The 12,305-nt window shown below is 42.6% G+C and overlaps 1 protein-coding gene across 4 annotated transcripts in view; it reads left to right on the forward strand.

Moving 5' to 3' along the window:
• The window catches only part of LOC107393710 (tetratricopeptide repeat protein 28), a 264,696-nt gene that overhangs the window by 221,853 nt on the left and 30,538 nt on the right, over positions 1–12,305 (forward strand). For all 4 annotated transcript variants that reach the window (XM_054731384.2, XM_054731385.2, XM_054731386.2 and 1 more), the window contains 2 exons: positions 10,258–11,054; positions 11,139–11,683. In XM_054731384.2, the coding sequence (XP_054587359.2) occupies positions 10,258–11,054; positions 11,139–11,683 (1,342 nt within the window). The remainder of the gene's footprint in view (positions 1–10,257; positions 11,055–11,138; positions 11,684–12,305) is intronic.

A 12,305-nucleotide genomic window follows, 5' to 3' on the forward strand; every position in this document is an offset into this window, starting at 1 on the left:
GGCTAGAAGAAGCTAACCATTAGCATTAGCAACTTCACCACATGGCAAAACTCCTTCAGGCATTTGTTATTTGTGGAGAAAAAAAGTCAACGTTGCAAAGCAAACTCAGTCAGTGGTAGAGTTGTGTTGCTGTTAGCCAATCAGAGGTTAGATGTCCAAATATCAGGAAATAAGACTCCGAAACCAGCCGTCTTCAGCTCAACTCTGAACTAGCTATGAAGCTCAGCTCTGATGTGGCTCACTTCTAGTTTCTGAAACAGGTGCACCATAGCTTTGTTTCCTTAGAGTACGACTTACAAGGCATTCATTCCTACTAGAGACCACTGCAAATGTATTGATTAAAAGAGTGTTCCACACCTTTAACCAATTTGAAAAGTGAAAATTTGATTACATTTTGTATGAAAAAATAAATAATGTCTGCTTTAAAATTCATCATTTTATAACTAAATTAAAGCAAAATAGCTTGTTGTAGACTCTGTGATGTGTCCTACAATAAACTTAGAGATGGCTTTACAGGATTTAAGTGTCTTATTTTGGATTTTTGGTATCCTAGAACGATAAATCAGCAGTTGTTCAATATTTAGTCCAGCAGTTACATCCAGAGCTGGATGACTTATAAAGGCCATTAAGATGGTGGTAAACCAGACACTAATGGACAGCTAAGAGCCATGATAGTCTCCTTCAAATGAATTATTTCTTAACCTAACATCTAAAAATGTGCAAGCAGAGTGTAGAGTTAATCGGTCAAGCATAAATCCAAGCTGTGCTTTGTCCCGCCTGATGGGTTCACATCCCAGCTCGCTCTTAGCTACAACACACACCTAAATTCAGCCCAGAGCCGGTGACTGGTGTTCATAAATTAGGTGTACCAGTGAGAACATTTTATGATTCTTTAGTACATGTGAGCTTTATTACAAGTGGGCACTCTGTGTCAGCCAGCAAATTTATTCCTCGCACTGTATGTGGTATGATTACATGAGAGCCCTTTTATTCATCATAAACTTTAATATTACAGTTCTTCCAGTCATGACAGAGTAATGACAGTGTGGCTGATTTAGCATCAGAGGTCTCCGGCTGGAGCCTGAGCACATGTTGAACGAGTGGGTGGTGGTGATGACGCCTGTTGATCCACGGAGACAGACTAGACCTGCTGGATGGTTACGTGGCTCCACCAGCACTTGACATCCAGGAGAGCGTTTTGCCCGTCTTGATACCACCTAAACTGTTATTACTTCTCCCCTCTTTACTTTTTGATACTTCCACCTCTCGCTCTGTCTCTCCCCTCACCCCCACCGATTCTAATCTGCAGCTGTCAAGCTCCCAGTAATTGAAACTGACTTGATGAATCGCTTAATTACCTTTAATAGCTGATTCGAGAGGGACTGAATAATGAAGATAACAGAGAATGAAGTAGAGGTTGTGGAGCATCGGTCTCCATTGTTGTTGTTTTTGTTTATGGCGGAAGGGCGTGCATTGTTGTTTTCCTCATCATCTGCGCTCGTAGGCCTGCTCATCACAAGGAGATGCAGACTAACAGGATGTTGTTGCTGGCTTCAAAATAAATAAATAAATGAATGAATGAAACTTCTGTGCTGTGCACTGAGACGGAGCGGGTGCTCGAGCGAGGATGAAAGCTGAAAACATTGTGCAAGAAATAGAAAAAGTTGCAGAAAGGAGCACTAGCTAACTTTTATTATGCCCTCTCAGCTCGCTGTTAATGTTGCATGCAGTGTGGGTGGAGCGTCCACTGACATGGCTCCTAGGTACAGTTGTATAGAGATTGAAGTTCTTTAATATCTAACCATGATGCCCAGCGGTACCAGCATTCTCAGCCCAGCACACTCCGACCTATAAAGGATATGAAAATGGTGCATCCCAGTCTCCATTTATTATTAATTAATTGTCCAACTTACCCCCTAGTCAGCAATATTTAATATCTGAGACAGGACTGGAGCCATGTAGTTCATATTGCTGGTTTTCAAAAAACAGAATCTAAATGCTATTATTTCCCACTTGTGTTTTGCTTCAAAGAGACTTTTTAAAAAGCTGGTTTTGGAAGGGTTTGTGCTTTTGCTGTTATGTACTCGCTGTCCTGGAATCACACCTCCTCACTTACCCATACGTCTGCGAGAAGTCACATGAAAGGTTGACTCCATCAGCTGGATGGGCTAGAGGCAAAAATCCTAATTAAGCTTCTTTTTTTCTTCTCTTTTCTTTTATGCAGAACCCCTAGGGGTTGCTTTCTGCTGATGTTTACAAAACAAAAGATAGAAAAAAAGGGCTAAACAACAGCAGGAAGGAGTTCACATGAGCCTCAAATCTGACAATGAGATGCTCTGTATTTAGATCTGTGACTGTGTGATTTTTCCAACTGGGAGGAACTTCCGCTGTATCTTGAAGCACTTTCTGACCTTGTATGAGATGCTTTGTTGTTTCTTTTTCATCATATCTTTTCAAAACTCACAAGTCATGATATGAGCTCTGGATCAGTGTTAATTTGGACAAGTAATTTTATTTTAGTTTTGGTCATAGTCTTTTAGTCACAATTTAGCGAACTCTGATAACTGCAGCAGCGCAATGAGTACAGTAACCACTTTGCTCATCCGGTTCAGTACCTCCAGCAAACCCTCCTCCTCTTCCTCTCCTGCTCGCGTTACCCATGGCTGCTATCACCATCACACTTTTAAAACCAGGAAAAACCCCGGATGTGTACTCAGCAAGCAAATTGCTTTCAGATCGTCACATCTAACACTAGCCGTGGACATTTTCTCCTTTTAGACACAAATTGTTACAGGCATAGATGTCCGGTTAGCTGATGCTTGTTCAAACGGTGGCCAGATCCGGACTCTGATTGGTTCTTTTCTTGACTAGTCCCACCTGTTCCATTTGCTGATTGGTTCTTTTTTCTGTTGTCCCATCTTTTTCGTTTTCTGATTTTCGTTTCTGTCCATTTTTGTTGTCGTCTGTTACTCGTCAAAAAAAAAGGTTGATCAAAAATTTGCATAATTTAGTCTTTATTTGCTGTGTATTTTTTGGTTTTCGTTTCGTTTTAATCTGCAAAAAATTCACTCATCGTGAAAAAGACATTTAAAAAATTCGTCAACAAAATTAATATTGCCCTACATTTGCATACTGAAGATCTGCTGCATAATACTGGTACAACCAAACGTAACATACCGGTATTTAAAGTAACGCTGAACAATTTTCTGCTCCTCCACCCTACTGGTTGAAAGTGGAATTACAACTGTCATAAACAACTCTGCAGCAGCCTGTTGTAGCTAGCGCTAACAATGAGCTAACACTAACACGAGCCAACTAATACTAAATAAACCACAATTAAAAAGGTCCACTCTGTTGGACAAAAATATCACTACTTACAAGTCCAGTAGCAACAAAGCCAGGTCACCATAAGTCCGTGATTTTGTAGCTTCCTCAAACTAGCGTTGGCTGTGCAGATGTTCACTCTGGTTTTAGCTTTTTGCTTCCCCCCCCCCCCCCCCCAAGACATTACTCTCTTATGTTTACTTCCAGGCTCCACCATGATGCCAACAGAAAAAGCAAACTTCTTTTTTTTTCTTCATCTTATGCTTTTTTTATTTTTGACAATTGGCAAACTGAAAAAGTTAACTGCTAGCATAACAGCTAACAGCAGTAAAGTGTGGTTTTTGGTCAGCAGGGTGCTGCAGAGTGGTTTCAGATATCACTGACAATCACTGAGATCAATGTCAAAGCTCTAGCTTCAGGTTTAAAAAACTATTTTGTGTTACTTTAACATTAAAGCCACAGATCATGAAAATAATGGTTACTATAGCCCTTTAATTCAAGTGTGTTATAGAAAGTAAGTATCACACCTCTGTGTCTGTTTGAGGTTCTGCCTCCTCGTCTTTATCACCACTTTGTGGTTGGTTGGATATAAATCCAGTACTTTGACTTGAGCAGACCACAAACAGGGACCAGACTCGCCTGGAATGCTGAAGGATGGAGATTATTCTTTTTTGTTCATAAGCCTCTGGGAACAGTAGCGAGTCTAGATGTGTTATTAGTCTGATGAGGAAAAAGAGCCTGAGAGGTCTGAATTGGAGTTTAGCTAGCTTCATTGTTCAGACAGGATGAAGGAAGGAATCCTGTGAGGAGAGAGAGAGAGACAGAGAGGGGGGGGGGGGGGGGGGGGGAATGGGTAACAATCAACACAAATCTGACGTTGTTGATATTTTCAACTTTCCAGTAAAGACCATGTACCAGTCGAGGTAAGAAACAGAGGAGATGGGGCTTTCCAGTTTTCATGTATTCTGTTTCAGAGATATTTCCATGCTAGTGGATCTTTCTTACTAGACTTCAAATTTCAGTTTGCTGGAAAATCAACAGAGACTCAGCATTTTTCCTTCCATGGCCCCCATAAACACAGGACTGGGGATTGAGCCAGAAACTGGACTAGAAGCACTACTAAGTGAAGTACACTCTTCATCTTTGTCCATACTTACTATAGGTGCAACCCGCCTCGTGCGGCTATTATTCCACTCTCTGCAGAGCTATTAAATGAATCAAAAGAGCCATACTGTTCCCCTAAACTAAGCAACTGTGCCCTTTTCTCAGAGCATCTGCAAATTCAGCATGAAATTCAATCTGCAGGAGATGGTGCAGTGCAACAAAAAAAAGTTTGGACTGAACATTTTTTCTTTAAGCAGTAGGTGGAATCAGATATTGTGTGTGAGTGCGGACAGTGCAGGGATTGTTGGTTTACTGAGCAGAAGGAGGGGTGAAGGTCAGTGAGAGAGTAGGACAGCAGATCAGCTGGAGGACTCTGCGTGTTGTTGTTGGCATACCACCCACTGAGCAATCATCCATTTATCCAGACACTAGCCCTTTTTAATCTTCCTCTTTCCTGTCTGTCTGTCAGTCAGACGGCAGGAGATGTCTGCGTCTGCAAGAGAAGATTTGATACCTTAAGCCCAGAGACCTCTAGCTCTGCAGCATCAGCTCACTGCCTGAACCGCTGGATGGTAAAATACAAGTCGTATGTTTCTCACACACACACACACACACACAAGTGCGCGCACACACACACTCACGCTTGTGACATTGTTAATCTGGGACTTGATTTGATTGAATTTTCTGTTATGATCTAGACCTCCAGCTCTCTGGGCTTCATAAAGGCAAACTAAAACTAGCTAAATGTCGAAGCAGAGCCTCTCATCTGACATTAACATTTGAATTTACGTTGTGCCAAAGAACCTGATTCATGTTTAAAGATAAGCTTTTATCATTACTAGATCAGAATCAGTGCAGCTAGCTGGAAAAAAGGCAGAGTGTGTTGCTTGACGTTTTTTACTACAGATCTTCGTTTGTAGTATTATTGATAAAAAATATCTTCATTTTGTGTCAGTCAGACACTTGGGTTTTCCTGTTAATCACTAATTTATTTTGCAGGATTTTAAAAGATGATTAAAGTATCTAAAGTATTTACACTATGTATGATAGGGTGGTGTGTGATTTCCATTTGGCCTCAGTGGGATTTCTTTCAAAGACTTTCCTATTTTAATAATCTACTTTTTGAATATTTTATTAACATCAGCCTCCCGGAGTTAAAAGTCAAAAAAGCACCGACATTTCCACTGAACCATGTATGTTCTCCAGCACCAGTGTAAATTAAAACTGCATGTCCTAATGCTAAATGAGGGTTCTTTCTGTCCTTCCAGGCTGGTCGTGTTTCAGCAGCACCGGTGTAGATAAAAACCCTTTGAAAATTGTTGGCAGGAGTGTTTTGGAGTGATTTACTCAAAATATGGCACCAGATCTTGAAGTCATGAATAGGGCTGCAACAACGAATCGATAAATTCGATGAAAATCAATTACTAAAAGCGTTGGCAACGAATTGCGTCATCGATTCGTTGTGTTGCACAACTCTTCCAAAAGCGCCCCCCCTTCCCGCCCGCCGTTGCGCGCAGACAGATCAGCGCGAGGGAGAGCCGGCAGTTGTTTGGAAGAGGAACATGGCAGAAGCAGCGAGAGTCAAAAAAGTAAAAGCTTTTTAAGTTTGGGAGCATTTTCAGTTAAATCAGGCGAAGACATGCGTTACCTGCAACGTTTAGGTCAGACTTAGCATGGCACGGGATGATGCAGCGTCTTAAACGCAAGCATGTCGGGATCATCAGCGAGGAAGGAGAGAACTCTGTGTCCGGGTAAATTAAAAACTTTTCAAAAGTTATTCATCCAAATCCCGGATTATTACACAGGCTAGACATGCCCTAAACTCGTAAAAAAAGAGTCTAAAGTCGTGAGCGTGACGCTTATTAGATGAGCGGGGGGACTCGCGCTGCTGCGAACCGGTTCCGCCCAAGGCCGGATTAACTGGGCAATTGCCCAGGGCCCACGAACTCTAAAGGGCCCAGGGCACGAGCAAAATACTGTATCTATAATTTCCCGCTTTATGAGGACTATGGTGACCGTACGTTCCGTTTTCCCCGGACGTGTCCACTTTTCACTCTCTGTCCGGCGCGTCCGGACTGCGGGTTCTTGATGAAAATGTCCGGCTTTTCATCCAGGAGCAGGGATCGAATTATGGGGGAGCTGTATATCCTACACATCCGGGGAGCCGGAAAAAAGCTTTCTATATTATATCATTTTTGGACTTTTTTAGCAGAGAGCGGCACAGCGCTGCGTTGTTGCGCAGCGATCCAGGCAGCTGCTTCCAGCGCACGGTCCATTCTCAAAGTGGCGCAACCAAAAAACTATAATTAGCACACGATCGTTCATGTCCGCACATGTTCTCTATTTTCTGTCTTATTTGTGCCTGAAGCTCGCTACTGCGGAGCTCATCACCTGTGCTGCGGTGATTTCACCTCACGCAGCATCGAAAACGCGCTCTGCGCTTTGCGGTCAGGAGATCTCTTTGATCTGCTCAGAAGTAACTGATGAGGTGAAAAAGTAAGAATCCAGGCAGCAGTTTTTCTGGAGAATTAAGAGGAGATGCAGGAAGATGAGAGACAGACAGGACAGGAAAATAGTTCAATAAAAACAACAAAACAAAACAAAGTGTTGAAAAGTACAATGTAGATAGATTTATCTCCACTACACGTTTTTACCTATAAAACAATAAGTTACACACATGTAATATTTATAAATTTGATACTATTCAGGTCACCTTCAACACTCAGTCACACACCCAGGGTCGTTTCAAGACATTCTGGGGGCCAGGCAAAATGCCCCCCCCCTCCCATAACTGGGCTCCCCAGTCCCCAGAAGCCTCTGTGTAATTCATACCCTCTCCAGTAGTGTTAGTTATACAGTGTTTATAAAAGCCCCTCAGACATTACTGACATGTTCTAATATTATCAGATGAAAAACTAAATTATCAGACATGCTGTCTCATCTGCTTCTTTTCTAAACTTGCAAAAAGTAACAAAACCATTTGAAAGCCACTATTTGTGGATTCTCTGAAAGTTTCCATGGAGTGTATGACAACTTATTTTTTCAGTCATTTTTGGAAATAGTGATCAATTTTGATTAATTCACAGCCTATGTTTAATTACATTTAAAAATTAGTTGTTTGACATCCCCAGTTATAATAAATGTCAACAGATGAGATCAAACAAAACAGATGAGAATTGCCCTTAAGCTGTTTAATTGGACCAAGCATTTTAGGTCACAGATAGGTGTAGCTTAGGGTCTCTGTCTAAACACCTTATAAGACAATTTAGGTTATGGCATGTTGTTTTTCTGCTATTGAACTGTTTTCTAATAATGTTGTGTTAAATAAAGTGAAGGAAGGAGAGAAATAACGTTTCCCTAGCAGTTTTTAAAAATTTCCCCATGTAATCCGATTAATCGTGTCGAGAACCCATCCGATTCATCGATTATCCAAATAATCGTTTGTTGCAGCCCTAGTCATGAAAGCTAGCTGTGTAATAAAAATGACAACATATATTCTTATGTTTAACATCCTTGGTCATGGGTAAATATCCGCCTAAACGAATCTTGAACAAGTTCTTTGTGCATTTTGATTCTTTCTATGTAGTTTTTAACTGTAATTAAGTTGTGTAATTTATTAATTATTGTCACAATACATTCAATACATTAAATAAGTTCAGCTATCAGCTCCAATTATAGATTAATTTGGAGATAATTGCAATTATGTCCTCATTAGATTGATTCCCACCCGCACCATCATCACCTGGTCTAGTCCCTGGTTTTGTACTGCAGCAGCATTTACTGTCATGTTTGGAATGGTTTTATTTACTGCTCTGCAGAATACTGTTCCCACAGGGCTCTATAATCCTCTTACCATATGGGGGCCATAGAAAATGTTTTTTGCTTCAAGTGTGGCTCCAGGCATTGCCTAAGGCTTATGGCATTTTTTGGCAGCAACTTGCGAGCCCCAACCGGAAACCCGACCATGCTTCCTCCAGCCTTCAGACCATCTCCATGTACCCCTGTGTCCATCACCAAGCTCCAGGTCCATTTTTAGCCTGCAGCATGATACATGTTTGCTGGTAATACATCAGTAGGCATTATGTCCCCAGCAACATCAGCATCCATTGGGGAAAGCATAACCTTGGGAGTGACTTTGTGGCTGTCAGTGCTCCTTCACACAGCCTGCCGTGAATCTTAACATGCCTCCAGACTCCAAAGATGGGCAAAGCTAGTGAGTGTGTCCACGATGTAGGAAGTGCCCCGTCCAGCTGACACCTTCAGGATAACCACAATGACTCCTGTTACTGTGTTTGTACTGAGCACAGGCTACAAAACACAGATCTGACACATTGTTAAGGTCTTTATTATGTCGATTGCTCACAAAACGTCTCTTTGATCATTTGGCTTCTCTCTGCGTGCTACACTGTGATACTTCCAGCATGTTAATTCTTCGGTGCCGTGACCTGTGTCACGTCAGGTTGCATTACTTCTAATCTGAGAATGCAAGCAGGCAAAGAAACAGCCGATTGAGAATGATTTGTCAGCATGTCTGCTACATGCTGAATAATCGCCTTGATTAAGCAGGTAGAGGCTTTGATTATAGTTCCCCCAACCAAGATGTTCATATGAGGCATGTTTTAATTAAACCTTTTCTGTACGCCTGACTAAAAGACTGATGATGCAAACTTCATGCATATGGGTCAACAAGGTTTCTCTTGTATGCACTGGATGTTTGTATGACCATACATCACTTACACATAGCTAGTATGCAGCCAAATGAATCAGACTGTATCCCTTTTAAAGTGTTCTGTATCCAGCGTGGGAATACATTGGCTGTTTCTAATGTTGACGTACCCAGTATTCAGCCCCATAATGTGGCAGGTTTCGGTTGGAATAAGTAGGAAAACACACATGGCAATAGCTTATCCCAATGCCACCATCACACTTACCACAAGCCACAGAGCTCCTCTCCATCGCCGGTTCTTTCCCACTCTGGCTCCAGAACGGTTCCCTACTCTCATGTACCATTGGTGGCTGTTTCCCACATGCCACCGAGCCATTAGTCATTGCTGACGTAGCGACACCATGATGATCAGTCAGAGATGTTTTCTCCACCAGCAGTCGTGCTGTCTAGCCTCTTGGTAAACTTCGATATTACTGGTGCCAGCGGTAGTTTTGAAGGCAGAGTAACGGTTGGGGAGAGGTCTCAGAACGATGAAGAGCTCTGTAATGTACCTTTACTCTGTTGCCGTTGTCAGTCTGCATTATTATACAGGTGTGCATGCACATTCATTTGGATAGTGAGGGGAATAAATGGGTGCAGTCGAGTAAAGCCGTTAGTTTTCTAAATATGGTATTTTGTTTGTCATAAGAGGCTCAATTTACTGGTTTCTTCATTATTTATAGCTTCTCCACATTCATCTATTTTTTCCCCCAAAAGTTTTTTTTTTTTTTGCTGATGTTTCCATTCTCTGTCCCCTCTTTCCCTCTCTCCCCTATTTTCACCTACTCTGATTTTCGCTCTTACGTGTTTCCACCCATGTGGAAAAGTTGTTGACTTTGGTAAAATCCCTCGAAGACACAGTGATCAAAGACTGTTTAAACAATCAAGAGAGTCAATTTTGATGTTGTAGTAACTCTGTTTGATTGCACTACATTTTAATGACCATAATTCTGTGGGCGAGTGTGTTGTGTAAGCAGAGAACAGATGGCTCAGCAACCAAATGACTTGTTTTAAGACGAAGAGCTGACGAGGCTCTTGAATTTTACTCTGTTCCAATTTTCCCTGGAGTGGGTCTTTAACTTCATTCTATTTCTCTCTCTCTCTCTCTCCCTCTGCTTCCATAGGCATTATCCACCAGATGAAGGGTGACTATGAGACTGCACTGAAACTCCACAAAACACACCTGGCCATTGCTCAGGAGCTAAACGACTATGCTGCTCAGGGCCGAGCTTATGGAAACATGGGTAATGCATACAATGCCCTTGGAGCCTTTGACCAAGCTGTTCGCTACCATCGGCAGGAGCTGCAGATTTCCATGGAGGTCAATGACCGAGCCTCTCAGGCCTCCACCCATGGTAACCTGGCTGTAGCTTACCAAGCCCTCGGTGCCCATGACCGAGCTCTACAGCATTACCAGAACCACCTCAACATAGCTCGGGAGCTCAGAGATGTACAGAGTGAAGCTCGAGCTCTGGGCAACCTGGGCAACTTCCATTGCTCTCGAGGAGAGTTCCCTCAAGCTGTGCCCTACTATGAGCAGTACCTCAGACTGTCCCCTGAACTTCAAGACATGGAGAGTGAAGGAAAAGTTTGTCACAATCTAGGTTATGCCCACTACTGCCTGGGCAACTACCAGGATGCTGTCAAGTATTATGAGCAGGACTTGGCTCTGGCCAAGGATCTCCATGACAAATTGAGTCAGGCCAAGGCATACTGTAACCTCGGTTTGGCTTTCAAGGCCCTAGGAGACTTTGCGAAGGCAGAGGAGTGTCAAAAGTATTTGCTGTCACTGGCCCAGTCCCTGAACAATGCACAGGCTAGATTCAGAGCCTTAGGGAACTTAGGAGACATATTTGTTTGTAAAAAGGATGTGGCTGGAGCCATTCAGTTTTATGAGCAGCAACTAGCTTTAGCTCACCAGGTGAGTCTAATTATTACATGATTTATAATAAAAACAAAACGCTTTAAATGCATAACTTTCATCTCCTTGTTGTTCTCATTTCAGGTTAAGGAGCGTAGGATGGAGGCCTGTGCCTACGCTGCTCTCGGTGCCACCTACAGACTTGTGCAGAAGTATGACAAAGCCCTTGGCTACCACACCCAGGAGCTGGAGGTATACCAGGAGCTTGGTGATGTGTCAGGGGAGTGCAAAGCCCATGGCCATTTGGCAGCTGTCTATATGGCCCTTGGAAAGTATGCCATGGCCTTCAAGAGCTACGAGGAGCAGTTGGAGCTAGGTCAGAGATTAAAGGATCCAGTGGTGGAGGCTCAAGTTTATGGAAACATGGGCATCACAAAAATGAATGTTGGAGTGATGGAGGAAGCGATTGGCTACCTGGAGCAGCAGCTGGCTACATTGCAGCAGCTGAGTGGAAATGAAGCAGTAATGGATCGGGGCAGGGCGTACGGAAACTTGGGAGACTGTTATGAGGCTCTGGGAGACTTTGAGGAAGCCATCAAGTACTATGACCAATATTTATCAGTGGCACAAAGTCTAAACCGCATGCAGGACCAAGAGAAGGCCTACAGAGGCTTGGGCAGTGGGCACAGGTGAGCCCTGATTTTGATTTTAAATCCACAACAGTTTTTGTCAGAACTATATTAGAAATTAATTTGGTTGTTTTAACCATTTGATGCATGAATTATGAAACCTTCAACCATGATTTTTTAAACCATTTTTTTCATTCATCTTTAGGTGTGAATGAAACAAATCTCAACAAATATTTTTGTAACATTTTGTTAATTTACAGGGGGGGGGGGGGGGGGGGGCTGAGTACTGCTGGGCTTGGTTATCCAGAGTTATCTCTCTAGTTATGCTGCTATAGGCTTACACTGCTGGCGGGCAAACTTTTGAGAGCACAATGTGAGCATAACGGCAAGCAACCAGGCTCAGCCGCCCAGCTAATTATATTGATGTTAGTTTTACCAACACTCACACCAGATTGCATGTAAATTATTTCTTCTTGTACTCACTATCAAGACCCTCATAGTTAGAGAAACGTTCCTGATGGCATGTGAATCTGGTGCTAGCTGTGTCAGCAGCAGTCTGGTGGCCTTGACCTTAAATATATGCAAATCAGTTTGGTGCACAGAAGTCTGAGGCTGGGGGGGTGGGGGGGGGGGCATTGTTATTTCAGGACAACTTCTTGCAGCTTTTCTCTTTTACATCTAT

This window comes from Nothobranchius furzeri, chromosome 17, assembly GCF_043380555.1.
Source record: "Nothobranchius furzeri strain GRZ-AD chromosome 17, NfurGRZ-RIMD1, whole genome shotgun sequence".
Classification (NCBI taxonomy): Eukaryota; Metazoa; Chordata; class Actinopteri; order Cyprinodontiformes; family Nothobranchiidae; genus Nothobranchius; species Nothobranchius furzeri.